The sequence below is a fragment of the Thalassophryne amazonica genome, chromosome 9 (genome assembly GCF_902500255.1).
Source record: "Thalassophryne amazonica chromosome 9, fThaAma1.1, whole genome shotgun sequence".
In the NCBI taxonomy this organism is placed as follows: Eukaryota; Metazoa; Chordata; class Actinopteri; order Batrachoidiformes; family Batrachoididae; genus Thalassophryne; species Thalassophryne amazonica.
The window spans coordinates 108664487-108680373 of NC_047111.1; the positions used below are offsets into that span (position 1 = coordinate 108664487).

Here is a 15887-nt window from a genome sequence, read left to right on the forward strand (position 1 = left end):
CATCGCCACTCTGTGATTCGCCTGCTAACATGGTGACTGACCACTCATCATATTCTGTGCCACATTAGTGTCCATATAGGAGCTGCGTCATTCTTGTTCTATGTCAAGCTAAATTTTTATTAATGTGTGGCTGATACTAACTTACTCTGATTACAATCAGGTTGGATTTTAGCATTTTATTGAATACTGGCTGTTAAAACCTGGCCAATAGGAGAATCATTTGATTCACTGCTGAAAGTGGAGTGGTCTGTGAGCAGGCTCACTGTCCTGAAAATATTGTTGATGTTTCATCAACAAAATCTCATTACATGAATATCTGTTTAAAGCTTTTCCAGAACAAAAGGGGCCAAACACAATGTTTTACACATATAATCACATATAGTAATATCCAACAAAAGCAAAGGAAATCCCTTGAGCTCAAACATGACTTCTTCACTTTTTGGTGATACCGAGTCTGGGAGGGCTGGAGAGATGATGGTCAAAAGGTTAAAGCAGTGGGTACATGACCAGAGGGCCCTCTGTTTAAGGTCCTTAATCCCCAGGTGTGTGTTGAGTGCCTTACATGGCAGCACCTTGATACCTGTATGTGAGGGTGAATGCGAGGTATCATTGTAAAGCACTTTGGCCATAAAAAGCGATATATACGAGGTCTATTAGAAACGTATCTGACCTTATTATTTTTTTCAAAAACCATATGGATCTTCGTCTCTTGCTTGCCTCTACTGGTGGTTGGCTCTCACTGCGGTATTGTATCACTTCCTGTTCCGGAGCACAGCGGTGTTTTGCTGTATCTGTTAGCTGTTTAATTTGCGCAGTTAGATTGATCTAGTTAACTAGATAACGATTTGTTTCACAGTGTAATCTTCACGTGCCTTAACTAAAGCACTCCCTCTGCTGAATCACCTCTAAATTATTTACACATTATTCGCTTTGTGTGTTTTTAGGAATCCGCTAGCTTAGCGTAGCTACTAGCTCTTAGCCGATTTAGCATGGTGGCTTCTCCTGTCTCTCCTGCACTTTTCTGCTCTGGGTGTGAAATGTTTAGTTATTCCTCAGCCTCCTTTAGCAGTAACGGTACTTGTAATAAGTGTAGCTTATTCGTAGCTTTGGAGGCCAGGCTGGGCGAATTGGAGACTCGGCTCCGCACCGTGGAAAATTCTACAGCTAGCCAGGCCCCTGTAGTCGGTGCGGACCAAGGTAGCTTAGCCGCCGTTAGTTTCCCTCTGGCAGATCCCGAGCAGCCGGGAAAGCAGGCCGGCTGGGTGACTGTGAGGAGGAAGCGTAGCCCTAAACAGAAGCCCCGTGTACACCGCCAACCCATTCACATTTCTAACCGTTTTTCCCCACTCGGCGACACACCTGCCGAGGATCAAACTCTGGTTATTGGCGGCTCTGTTTTGAGAAATGTGAAGTTAGCGACACCAGCAACCATAGTCAATTGTCTTCCGGGGGTCAGAGCAGGCGACATTGAAGGAAATTTGAAACTGCTGGCTAAGGCTAAGCGTAAATTTGGTAAGATTGTAATTCACGTCGGCAGTAATGACACCCGGTTACGCCAATCGAAGGTCACTAAAATTAACATTGAATCGCTGTGTAACTTTGCAAAAACAATGTCGGACTCTGTAGTTTTCTCTGGGCCCCTCCCCAATCGGACCGGGAGTGACATGTTTAGCCACATGTTCTTGAATTGCTGGCTGTCTGAGTGGTGTCCAAAAAATGAGGTGGGCTTCATAGATAATTGGCAAAGCTTCTGGGGAAAACCTGGTCTTGTTAGGAGAGACGGCATCCATCCCACTTTGGATGGAGCAGCTCTCATTTCTAGAAATCTGGCCAATTTTCTTAAATCCTCCAAACCCTGACTATCCAGGGTTGGGACCAGGAAGCAGAGTTGTAGTCTTACACACCTCTCTGCAGCTTCTCTCCCCCTGCCATCCCCTCATTACCCCATCCCCGTAGAGACGGTGCGTGCTCCCAGACCACCAATAACCAGTAAAAATCTATTTAAGCATAAAAATTCAAAAAGAAAAAACAATATAGCACCTTCAACTGCACCACAGACTAAAACAGTTAAATGTGGTCTATTAAACATTAGGTCTCTCTCTTCTAAGTCCCTGTTAGTAAATGATATAATAATTGATCAACATATTGATTTATTCTGCCTTACAGAAACCTGGTTACAGCAGGATGAATATGTTAGTTTAAATGAGTCAACACCCCAGAGTCACACTAACTTCCAGAATGCTCGTAGCACAGGCCGAGGCGGAGGATTAGCAGCAATCTTCCATTCCAGCTTATTAATTAATCAAAAACCCAGACAGAGCTTTAATTCATTTGAAAGCTTGACTCTTAGTCTTGTCCATCCAAATTGGAAGTCCCAAAAAACAGTTTTATTTGTTATCTATCGTCCACCTGGTCGTTACTGTGAGTTTCTCTGTGAATTTTCAGACCTTTTGTCTGACTTAGTGCTTAGCTCAGATAAGATAATTATAGTGGGCGATTTTAACATCCACACAGATGCTTAGAATGACAGCCTCAACACTGCATTTAATCTATTATTGGACTCAATTGGCTTTGCTCAAAATGTAAATGAGTCCACCCACCACTTTAATCATACCTTAGATCTTGTTCTGACTTATGGTATGGAAATTGAAGACTTAACAGTATTCCCTGAAAACTCCCTTCTGTCTGATCATTTCTTAATAACATTTACATTTACTCTGATGGACTGCCCAGCAGTGGGGAATAAGTTTCATTACACTAGAAGTCTTTCAGAAAGCGCTGTAACTAGGTTTAAGGATATGATTCCTTCTTTATGTTCTCTAATGCCATATACCAACACAGTGCAGAGTAGCTACCTAAACTCTGTAAGTGAGATAAAGTATCTCGTCAGTAGTTTTACATCCTCATTGAAGACAACTTTGGATGCTGTAGCTCCTCTGAAAAAGAGAGCTTTAAATCAGAAGTGCCTGACTCCGTGGTATAACTCACAAACTCGCAGCTTAAAGCAGATCACCCGTAAGTTGGAGAGGAAATGGCGTCTCACTAATTTAGAAGATCTTCACTTAGCCTGGAAAAAGAGTCTGTTCTATAAAAAAGCCCTCTGTAAAGCTAGGACATCTTACTACTCATCACTAATTGAAGAAAATAAGAACAACCCCAGGTTTCTTTTCAGCACTGTAGCCAGGCTGACAAAGAGTCAGAGCTCTATTGAGCCGAGTATTCCTTTAACTTGAACTAGTAATGACTTCATGACTTTCTTTGCTAATAAAATTTTAACTATTAGAGAAAAAATTACTCATAACCATCCCAAAGACGTATCGTTATCTTTGGCTGCTTTCAGTGATGCCGGTATTTGGTTAGACTCTTTCTCTCCGATTGTTCTGTCTGAGTTATTTTCATTAGTTACTTCCTCCAAACCATCAACATGTCTATTAGACCCCATTCCTACCAGGCTGCTCAAGGAAGCCCTACCATTATTTAATGCTTCCATCTTAAATATGATCAATCTGTCTTTATTAGTTGGCTATGTACCACAGGCTTTTAAGGTGGCAGTAATTAAACCATTACTTAAAAAGCCATCACTTGACCCAGCTATCTTAGCTAATTATAGGCCAATCTCCAACCTTCCTTTTCTCTCAAAAATTCTTGAAAGGGTAGTTGTAAAACAGCTAACTGATCATCTGCAGAGGAATGGTCTATTTGAAGAGTTTCAGTCAGGTTTTAGAATTCATCATAGTACAGAAACAGCATTAGTGAAGGTTACAAATGATCTTCTTATGGCCTCAGACAGTGGACTCATCTCTGTGCTTGTTCTGTTAGACCTCAGTGCTGCTTTTGATACTGTTGACCATAAAATTTTATTACAGAGATTAGAGCATGCCATAGTTATTAAAGGCACTGCGCTGGGGTGGTTTGAATCATATTTATCTAATAGATTGCAATTTGTTCATGTAAATGGGGAATCTTCTTCACAGACTAAGGTTAATTATGGAGTTCCACAAGGTTCTGTGCTAGGACCAATTTTATTCACTTTATACATGTTTCCCTTAGGCAGTATTCTTAGACGACATTGCTTAAATTTTCATTGTTAGGCAGATGATACCCAGCTTTATCTATCCATGAAGCCAGAGGGGACACACCAATTAGCTAAACTGCAGGATTGTCTTACAGACATAAAGACATGGATGACCTGCTTTTAAACTCAGATAAAACTGAAGTTATTGTACTTGGCCCCACAAATCTTAGAAACATGGTGTCTAACCAGATCCTTACTCTGGATGGCATTACCCTGACCTCTAGGTTTAGGTTGTCCTAAAAGTTCCCTGAAAAGCCTTCAGTTAATTCAAAATGCTGCAGCTAGAGTGCTAACAGGGACTAGAAGGAGAGAGCATATCTCACCCATATTGGCCTCTCTTCATTGGCTTCCTGTTAATTCTAGAATAGAATTTAAAATTCTTCTTCTTACTTACAAGGTTTTGAATAATCAGGTCCCATCTTATCTTAGGGACCTCGTAGTACCATATCACCCCAATAGAGCACTTCGCTCTCAGACTGCAGGCTTACTTGTAGTTCCTAGGGTTTGTTAGTGTAGAATGGGAGGCAGAGCCTTCAGCTTTCAGGCTCCTCTCCTGTGGAACCAGCTCCCAATTCAGATCAGGGAGACAGACACCCTCTCTACTTTTAAGATTAGGCTTCAAACTTTCCTTTTTGCTAAAGCTTATAGTTAGGGCTGGATCAGGTGACCCTGAACCATCCCTTAGTTATGCTGCTATAGACTTAGACTGCTGGGGGGTTCCCATGATGCACCGAGTGTTTCTTTCTCTTTTTGCTCTGTATGCACCACTCTGCATTTAATCATTAGTGATTGATCTCTGCTCCCCTCCACAGCATGTCTTTTTCCTGATTCTCTCCCCTCAGCCCCAACCAGTCCCAGCAGAAGACTGCCCCTCCCTGAGCCTGGTTCTGCTGGAGGTTTCTTCCTGTTAAAAGGGAGTTTTTCCTTCCCACTGTTGCCAAGTGCTTGCTCACAGGGGGTCGTTTTGACCGTTGGGGTTTTTTTCCATAATTATTGTATGGCCTTGCCTTACAATATAAGGTGCCTTGGGGCAACTGTTCGTTGTGATTTGGCGCTATATAAATAAAATTGATTTGATTTGATTTTGATTTGAATCACGTGTGATTGCGTCAGACAAGCTTGAACCCTCGTGCGCATGCGTGAGTTTTTCCACGCCTGTCGGTTGCGTCATTCGCCTGCGAGCAGGCTTTGAGTGAGGAGTGGTCCAGCCCCCTCGTCGTTGTTTCATTGCCAGGAAATGGCAGAATGATTTGGGCTTTTTTTCCATCAGAATTTTTTCAGAAACTGTTAGAGACTGGCAGCTGGAAACCATGAGAAAAATGTATCTGGCTTTTGGTGAAAATGTTACGGGCTTGGTAGAGAATAAGGAGTGTTACTGTCGCTTTAAGGATGGCCCCCAGCGGCTGTGGGGCGCGCCGCGCTCCGAAGCCGCCATCGTCAGGCTGAACGACCATTTCATTTCTAAACGGATGGCTGTCTGGATCCGTGACCATCGTGTGCCATTTCTCTGGTTATCACAAGAGCTGGACATCAACCATTTTCTGGCAGATTTCACTTTTAACAAGAGATTTTATCATGGAAAGCCGAGCGGAGGCTTCGCGCGTCACGATGGATTCGCTACTGGAGCGAGACAAAACCACCTCCATTTTGGTCTCACAGGACGGCTTTGAGATGGCGTTCAGACAGCTGTCGGTGGTTTTTCCATTGAGTGATTATCCGAGAAATTGTAGATGTGCCTGGACATGCCAGAACATGTCCCGTGAGGCTTCATCACGGCGTTGCTGTGCGCCATGCGGCACCACCGCGACGCGCGAAGCCTCCGCTCCTCTTTCCATGACAAAAACTCCTGTAACAGTGGAATGTGCCATTCATTTCCAAACTGAACGCTGTGTTTTATCTGGGACATTGTCTGAGTAGCACAGGAATTGTGAAAAGACGTGGACATCAGCACTTTTTCGGCACATTGAGACAGACGTGCGGAGGAATTCCGCGCGTCGCGGCGGTGCCGCATGGCGCACAGCAACGCTGTGATGAAGCCTCACGGGACATGTTCTGGCATGTCCAGGCACATCCACAACTTCTCGGATAATCACTCGATGGAAAAACCACCGACAGCTGTCTGAACGCCATCTCAAAGCCGTCCTGTGAGACCAAAACGGAGGTGTTCCTTTGTCTCGCTCCATCAGCAAATCGGTCGTGACGCACGAAGCCTCCGCTCGGCTTTCCATGACAAAATCTCTTGTTTAAAGTGAAATCTGCCGGAAAATGGTTGATGTCCAGCTCTTGTGATAACCAGAGAAAGTGCACACGACGGTCCGGCTCCATAGAGCCATCCGTTTAGAAATGATCTGGTGGTTTGTGGCTCTCGATGACGGCACGGAGTACGGCACGCCGAGCGTCCTTAAAGCTGTAGTAACACTCCTTATTCTCTGTGAAGCCCGTAAAATTTTTACCGAAAGCCAGATAAATTTTTCGAATGGTTTCCAGCTGTCAGTCTCTAACAGTTTCTGAAAAATTCTGATGGGAAAAAAAAGCCCAAATCATTCCGCCATTTCCTGACAATGAAAATCCGCCGAGGGGGTGGACCACTCCTCACTCAAAGCCTGCTCACAGGCGAATGACGCAACCGACAGGCGTGGAAAAACTCACGCATGCGCACGAGGGTTCATGCTTGTCTGACGCAATCACACATGATTCAAATCCATATGGTTTTTTAAAAAAATAATAAGGTCGGATACTTTTCTAATAGACCTTGTAATATGTGTCAAATGAAGGTTGCCATAGAGGGAAAACACGGCATAAAAATGGATGTGATGCAGTCAGAAGTCATGGTGAACTTTGTATTTACCAAACAGCTTAAAGTAAACACAACCTATACTCAACAAAAATATAAACGCAACACTTTTGGTTTTGCTCCCATTTTGTATGAGATGAACTCAAAGATCTAAAACTTTTTCCACATGTACAATATCACCATTTCTCTCAAATATTGTTCACAAACCAGTCTAAATCTGTGATAGTGAGCACTTCTCCTTTGCTGAGATAATCCATCCCACCTCACAGGTGTGCCATATCAAGATGCTGATTAGACACCATGATTAGTGCACAGGTGTGCCTTAGACTGCCCACAATAAAAGGCCACTCTGAAAGGTGCAGTTTTGTTTTATTGGGGGGGGGGGGAATACCAGTCAGTATCTGGTGTGACCACCATTTGCCTCATGCAGTGCAACACATCTCCTTCGCATCATCCATGAAGAGAACACCTCTCCAGCGTGCCAAACACCAGCGAATGTGAGCATTTGCCCACTCAAGTCGGTTACGACGACGAACTGGAGTCAGGTCGAGACCCCGATGAGGACGCCGAGCATGCAGATGAGCTTCCCTGAGACGGTTTCTGACAGTTTGTGCAGAAATTCTTTGGTTATGCAAACCGACTGTTTCAGCAGCTGTCCGAGTGGCTGGTCTCAGACGATCTTGGAGGTGAACATGCTGGATGTGGAGGTCCTGGGCTGGTGTGGTTACACGTGGTCTGCGGTTGTGAGGCTGGTTGGATGTACTGCCAAATTCTCTGAAACGCCTTTGGAGACGGCTTATGGTAGAGAAATGAACATTCAATACACGAGCAACAGCTCTGGTTGACATTCCTGCTGTCAGCATGCCAATTGCACGCTCCCTCAAATCTTGCGACATCTGTGGCATTGTGCTGTGTGATAAAACTGCACCTTTCAGAGTGGCCTTTTATTGTGGACAGTCTAAGGTACACCTGTGCACTAATCATGGTGTCTAATCAGCATCTTGGTATGGCACACCTGTGAGGTGGGATGGATTATCTCAGCAAAGGAGAAGTGCTCACTATCACAGATTTAGACTGGTTTGTGAACAATATTTGAGGGAAATGGTGATATTGTGTATGTGGAAAAAGTTTTAGATCTTTGAGTTCATCTCATACAAAATGGGAGCAAAACCAAAAGTGTTGCGTTTATATTTTTGTTGAGTGTATGTTTACTATAAGCTGTTTGATACTTGGCAAATTATTAAGGTCACAGCAGACTCTATTGTGTTTTTCAGTGTGGCTGAGAATTTTAAAACTGTTTTGAAGAGGCAGTTTTACTGTCAGAAAAGCTAAAGCAGTGCATAGCAACCATCTCACACACATTCTGAATTTAATTTTCCATGTTGCAAACATTAGACAGAAAATGACAAATTTATATTCCTTGTCCTTTATTTGTTGTTGTTTTTTTTTTGTTTTGTTTTTTTAAAGGATGTAATGGTTGCAGGAGGTATGGAGAGCATGTCCAACGTGCCCTATATGATGTCCAGAGAGACCCCCGCTTATGGAGGAGTGATGATGGAAGACCTCATCGTCAAGGATGGACTCACTGACGTGTACAACAAATTTCACATGGTAATTATTACCCTATTATTAAATTAAGCTGACTTACTTGCATCTACAAATAACATTTGCGGTGGGGGCTGCTTTATATATAAATTTCTAAGGAGGCAAGTTGGAAAGTCTTTGTCATACTGCAGCATTTGTTTAATTGAATAAATGTTTGGGTCGAAAAATGGTGCAGTATGTAATAGAACAGAAGAAAAATAAGTTAGTGATATAATTGATTCAGAATCTAAAAGTGTCCATTTACAAGACAGTGAGAAAGAGACCGCTAATATTTTAGTCATGTTACATTTTCAGAACTGGTGTTGAACACAGACCCGCTTATACAAAAGAACTCCTTATACAAAATAACAAAGTTTTAATTTAGCCACTTCTGATTAACAGGCAAACAGTTGACTTGGTGGACGATTTTAAATACCTTTGTATAGTCATTAGTCATTGATAGTTTGACCTTCAAAGTAGATACTGACCATGTATTCAAGAAACATCACTTGCTGCACAAGTTGAACAATTTTGGAGTGATCCAAAATATTTTAGAAATTTTATATAAGAACCTAGTAGAAAACATTTTAGTTTTGAATCACATGGTACAGTAATTTAAACTTGTAGCAAAGGAACAAGGTGCAGAAAATTGTGAACCCGCAATCTTAAGAAAACCACCAAAGATGATTCTGTATATTAATACCTGTTGTGACACTTGTGGAATAAAATTATTTTGTTTTTAAACTTTACAATGGACATCAAGTGGATTATTAACTGGTTCGACAAGTGGTCAAGTGAAGTGGTTGGACATGTGTATGCCAGGACTTACAGCCAGACCACATTTTGGCACTTACAGGTGGTGTGTGTGTTCCTAAAGCTCGTGTCCTCTACCAGAGGCCTGGGAGTTTGAGGATTTGGTGCAGTATCTTAGCTGTTCCTTGGACTGCACTCTTCTGTACAGACATCTCTGATGTTGTGTCTGGATTCTGTTGGAGCCACTCTTCCAGTTTGGGCGTTATAGCTCCTAGTGCTCCTGTTACCACTGGGACCACTTTGGACTTTACCTTCTACCTCTGCATTAGTTGCTCCTTTAGCCCTCGGTACTTCTCTGTTTTCTTGTGCTCCCTCTTTCTGATGTTGCTGTCAGCTGGGATTGCCACATCGATCACAACTGCGGTCTTCTTTCTCTTGTCAACCATCGCTATGTCTTGTTGGTTGGCCAGCAGCTGCTTGTCTGTCTGGATTTGAAGTCTCACAGGACCTTAGCCCTGTTGTTCTCAACCACCTTTGGTGGCACCTCCTATTGGGACTTGGAGATTTCTCTACAAAAGGAGGGCCTCTGGAAAAAGATCAGGAACTACTGGTGTATAGGACTGTTATTTAGATGCGTTTTTGTGGTTGTGTGCTGTGACTTTTTTTTTAATCATGTTTTTTATGGTGAAACCAAAGGCAAATTTCCACATTGTAGATAATAATGTGTTTGTGTTTTTATTATGTGCTGTATGTCATCATTTCCTGTCTCTATTATGATTTGGAAAGTACAACTGTGGAGATAAAAGTGTAATTGAAGTTGTGACTCGGTTTTTAGAAAGTACTTTTTGTGCACAATCGTCTTGACCATGCTGTGTAATTGTAGTAGAAGTGACATAATCTTGACTATAAAGCAAATGCTAATGTCCAGTGTAATGATGGAATGTGTGATTGTAAGCCATTGACTTATTCTGCGTGTTTCAGCTGCTCTTTATTTTTACTAAAAAATTGTAAATGATAATTTTAAGAGGTTTACTTTTTTTCTGATGGTGTATAGAGCAGGTTGCTCAGTGAGATAAGGGGTTTGGGTACCAATATGTACCTTATCCTGGTCCTTGTCACATTTCCTGTCTTTATTTTTGGATATGACATTTTGTCTGCATTAGTCCACCCAGCTGGAAATGGGTATTGATGTCTGGGGTACTAACCTAACATCCATTCCAGCGGGAGTTGTAGATAGTCATCCACTTCACACAATGTATTCAGGGATAAGCACCAGAACCAGTGGGCCATTTGGACTGTGCAGATATTAATTAATCTTTTGTGGTGTTTAACAGGGTAACTGTGCAGAGAATACGGCCAAGAACTGCAACATCAACAGGGAGGAGCAGGACGCCTACGCCATTGGGTCATACAGTCGCAGCCAAGCTGCATACGAGTCTGGCATGCTCGCCAAGGAGATTGTACCCGTTACCGTTCCTCAGAGAGGTATAGGAAGATGGCGGCAGTCTGTCCTTAGCCAGTGTCATGGCTTGATGTCATCATGATTTTTGTAGGGAAGCCGGATGTGGTGGTGTCTGAGGATGAGGAGTGGAGGCGGGTCGATTTTAGCAAAGTGCCCAAACTGAAGACTGTGTTCCAGAAAGAGAACGGTAATGCGATCACTACCTCACTTGCCATGTGTGGATCAGAGTGAAAACATGAAAAATTGTGTTATTTTGCTTTGTTTTTATACGCTGAGACTTCATTGGGATTGGTCTTTGCTTTCAGGCACGGTGACGGCAGCCAATGCCAGCACGCTGAATGACGGGGCAGCTGCTCTCGTTTTAATGACCACCGATGCAGTGAAGAAACTCAACATCTCACCACTGGCCAGGATTGTCTGTAAGTTTCATACACTATTTATCCTGTCACAAGTGTTGTTCATGTATTTACCTCATGTATTATACAGTTTATGGATTTCATTTAAACTTCACACAGTGGTCACACACTGTATGAAATGTATGAATGAAAATTCTTCAAAGGGAGATAAATAGAATTTTTTTTGTTTTTTAAAACTATATGCTGTCTAATAATACTGCCTAAGGGAAGCATGTATAAAGTGAATAAAATTGGTCCTAGCACAGAACCTTGTGGAACTCCATAATTAACCTTAGTCTGTGAAGAAGATTCCCCATTTACATGAACAAATTGCAATCTATTAGATAAATATGATTCAAACCACCCCAGCGCAGTGCCTTTAATAACTATGGCATGCTCTAATCTCTGTAATAAATTTTTATGGTCAACAGTATCAAAAGCAGCACTGAGGTCTAACAGAACAAGCACAGAGATGAGTCCACTGTCTGAGGCCATAAGAAGATCATTTGTAACCTTCACTAATGCTGTTTCTGTACTATGATGAATTCTAAAACCTGACTGAAACTCTTCAAATAGACCATTCCTCTGCAGATGATCAGTTAGCTGTTTTACAACTACCCTTTCAAGAATTTTTGAGAGAAAAGGAAGGTTGGAGATTGGCCTATAATTAGATAAAAAGATAGCTGGGTCAAGTGATGGCTTTTTAAGTAATGGTTTAATTACTGCCACCTTAAAAGCCTGTGGTACATAGCCAACTAATAAAGACAGATTGATCATATTTAAGATGGAAGCATTAATTAATGGTAGGGCTTCCTTGAGCAGCCTGGTAGAAATGGGGTCTAATAGACATGTTGATGGTTTGGATGAAGTAACTAATGAAAATAACTCAGACAGAACAATTTGAGAGAAAGAGTCTAACCAAATACCGGCATCACTGAAAGCAGCCAAAGATAACGATACGTCTTTGGGATGGTTATGAGTAATTTTTTCTCTAATAGTTAAAATTTTATTAGCAAAGAAAGTCATGAAGTCATTACTAGTTAAAGTTAAAGGAATACTCGGCTCAATAGAGCTCTGACTCTTTGTCAGCCTGGCTACAGTGCTGAAGAGAAACCTGGGGTTGTTCTTATTTTCTTCAATTAGTGATGAGTAGTAAGATGTCCTAGCTTTACGGAGGGCTTTTTTTATAGAGCAACAGACTCTTTTTCCAGGCTAAGTGAAGATCTTCTAAATTAGTGAGACGCCATTTCCTCTCCAACTTACGGGTTATCTGCTTTAAGCTGCGAGTTTGAGAGTTATACCACGGAGTCAGGCACTTCTGATTTAAAGCTCTCTTTTTCAGAGGAGCTACAGCATCCAAAGTTGTCTTCAATGACGATGTAAAACTATTGACAAGATACTCTATCTCACTTACAGAGTTTAGGTAGCTACTCTGCACTGTGTTGGTATATGGCATTAGAGAACATAAAGAAGGAATCATATCCTTAAACCTAGTTACAGCACTTTCTGAAAGACTTCTAGTGTAATGAAACTTATTCCCCACTGCTGGGTAGTCCATCAGAGTAAATGTAAATGTTATTAAGAAATGATCAGACAGAAGGGAGTTTTCAGGGAATACTGTTAAGTCTTCAATTTCCATACCATAAGTCAGAACAAGATCTAAGATATGATTAAAGTGGTGGGTGGACTCATTTACATTTTGAGCAAAGCCAGTTGAGTCTAATAATAGATTAAATGCAGTGTTGAGGCTGTCATTCTCAGCATCTGTGTGGATATTAAAATTGCCCACTATAATTATCTTATCTGAGCTAAGCACTAAGTCAGACAAAAGGTCTGAAAATTCACAGAGAAACTCACAGTAACGACCAGCAGGACGATAGATAACAACAAATAAAACTGGTTTTTGGGACTTCCAATTTGGATGGACAAGACTAAGAGTCAAGCTTTCAAATGAATTAAAGCTCTGTCTGGGTTTTTGATTAATTAATAAGCTGGAGTGGAAGATTGCTGCTAATCCTCCGCCTCGGCCCGTGCTACGAGCATTCTGGCAGTTAGTGTGACTCGGGGGTGTTGACTCATTTAAATTAACGTATTCATCCTGCTGTAACCAGGTTTCTGTTAGGCAGAATAAATCAATATGTTGATCAATTATTATATCATTTACTAACAGGGACTTAGAAGAGAGAGACCTAATGTTTAATAGACCACATTTAACTGTTTTAATCTGTGGTGCAGTTGAAGGTGCTATATTATTTTTTCTTTTTGAATTTTTATGCTTAAATATATTTTTGCTGGTTATTGGTGGTCTGGGAGCAGGCACCGTCTCTACGGGGATGGGGTAATGAGGGGATGGCAGGGGATCGCATATCATATTTGTCAATTACAAAAAAAGAAAAATAGACAAACTGTTATCTTCAATATAGAGCTTGATGAGTTTGTTAATTCAAGTATTTCTTGACCATAGATTTGCTGCAATTGACATAATATATGCAATAAACTAGTGTGGCAGACAGTAGTGTGTGTGAGGGAATCATATTGTGAACAGGAGGTTCAATGTTTGGATTCTGTTGTTCGGTGTTGTGCACGTCAGCAGCTTGAAGTGAGCTTGTAGCATCAGAGAGTGTGTGTGTGTGTGTGTGTGTGTGTGTGTGTGTGTGTGTGTGTGTGTGTGTGTGTGTGTGTGTGTGTGTGTGTGTGTGTGTGTGTGTGTGTGGTAAAACTGTGCAAGACACAGACACATAGAATGCTTTGTTACAGTGTTATGACTGCTAACATTGATCATTTCAGAGAAACACACTTCGGCTGTACTTTTGACAAAAAAATTCTTGAATATGCGCAGTATAGTTTCTAAAAGATCCAGACGCTTCTTACATTCATTTACTTTGTCCTTCCACTTTTAATTCACTGTGTATCTGCTTCAGTCTCATTTTGAACCTTCTGTACTGATTCTTGGAAACTAATGACCACGCCAATGAGTGCGGTCCACTCGAGGTTTCTTCCTGCTATGTGCAACAGTGTGCTGCTGTTGTGATTTGGTGTGACATAAATAAATTGGGCAACAGCAGTTCTTCTGATTGCATGTCTGGAAAGATTTTTGTTTAAATTACATTTGAGCAAATATGGGGAAAATTTAACACGGTAACATTAAGAATATCAGTGAACAATACTATTTAAATCATATGACTATTTATGTTAATATTTTTATAATTGACATCTTTTTTCCCCTTTTTAACCCCAAAAAACATTATAGCTTTTGCTGATGCTGCTGTTGCACCCATTGACTTCCCCATTGCTCCAGCCTATGCTGCACCAAAGGTGAGTTATGAAGATACAATAAGGCACTTTTGGGGGCTGGTTCTTGCATTCATAATAATTCCTCCACTATTGGGAGTTCCCAGCACATTAGGAACTGGTGACAGTAGCCAAACTAGAACTGTGCTATACTTCCTTAAATTTATTTTTGTGCTTTGTTGTCTTGAAGGTTAAGTTATCATTGAGCAGTTGTAAAACCTAAGTTTGGATTCTTATGACTGAATGTCATCTTGATTAATGTAAAGTGAAGTCCAAAACAACTCTTTTATCAAAATGATGAGAAATATGTTGTATCCATGGCGAAACAAAAGAATTAGATTGATATGGTTGTATCACACACCTTTTTAGATGGTAGGACATCCTAACATTGTGTGTGTGTGTGTGTGTGTGTGTGTGTGTGTGTGTGTGTGTGTGTGTGTGTGTCAGGTCCTTAAGGCAGCTGGGCTGAAGAAGGACGATATAGCCATGTGGGAGATCAATGAGGCTTTCAGCGTGGTCGTTCTGGCCAATATCAAGATGTTGGACATCGACCCCACAAAGGTCAACATCCATGGGGGAGCTGTGTCACTGGGACACCCTATTGGGTAAGGAACTGACTAATTACCAAATTAGGGACATTATCTGGAATAAAAATGGTTGTCAGGGATTTTTTTGTAATATTATTAAAATAGTTATTGATATGGTAGATTATTTAGGAATTTACTCAGCTGTAATTTGCACCTGGAAGGGCATCCAACCTAAAACTTGTTCCAAATCAACATGCAGTTCCACTTTGGATTTGCTGTGGCGACCTTGAGGGAAAACAAGGGAGCAGCCGAACGGACTTACTGTTTACTCAGCTATGATTTGTCGACACCTTTTTGTGTATTTTCAGCTTTTACAAAGACTTTTATCAGCTCATGGAATGACATACATAGGATAATATGGCAAGTTATGAGACGTCCACAAAGGTACCAGTGTTATGATCGCCAACACCCTAATTATCTTCCACTGGCAAAACTTCCATTCAAATATTTTGGAACTCTCCTGATTACTGATACTCTAATGTTTATTAATTTTGGTCATTACCGAGTGTGATACTAACTCTGCACAGAACTGCCTTCATTGGCACAATATAAGTGCCTCAATTCTAACTCACACACAAAACATTGACATTTCGATGCAACTTGAAAGCCTGTGTAGGCTTTAGTGCCATCTACTGGTGAGGTTATAGATTGCCTTATGCAGTTGATGGCCATGATTTTATTTCCACTCACATTTTTGCTTGTTAGGCAGCAGGGATTCATCCTCCCTCGACTTCTCTTACGATTGTAGATTTTTGACATCCAGTTGTTTACTTTTTTGGCAAAAAAAAAAAGTGGAACACTGGAAGCAATCTGGAAAGTTTTAAACGTTTAAAAATTTCTTGACGTCATATTAAATGGTGATCCTCAAACAACTGAATAATTGAATTTAACTGAAGCAGATGGAGGCACTCAGAGATCTAACAGTAGGTGAAAGTTGACATAATCG

The 15887-nt window shown here is 41.3% G+C and overlaps 1 protein-coding gene across 1 annotated transcript in view; it reads left to right on the forward strand.

Moving 5' to 3' along the window:
* acat1 (acetyl-CoA acetyltransferase 1) overlaps positions 1 to 15887 on the forward strand; it is a 36755-nt gene that overhangs the window by 19884 nt on the left and 984 nt on the right. The window contains exons 6-11 of the mRNA XM_034178952.1: positions 8337 to 8480; positions 10541 to 10691; positions 10760 to 10855; positions 10974 to 11087; positions 14314 to 14378; positions 14802 to 14959. Of these exons, the coding sequence (XP_034034843.1) occupies positions 8337 to 8480; positions 10541 to 10691; positions 10760 to 10855; positions 10974 to 11087; positions 14314 to 14378; positions 14802 to 14959 (728 nt within the window). The remainder of the gene's footprint in view (positions 1 to 8336; positions 8481 to 10540; positions 10692 to 10759; positions 10856 to 10973; positions 11088 to 14313; positions 14379 to 14801; positions 14960 to 15887) is intronic.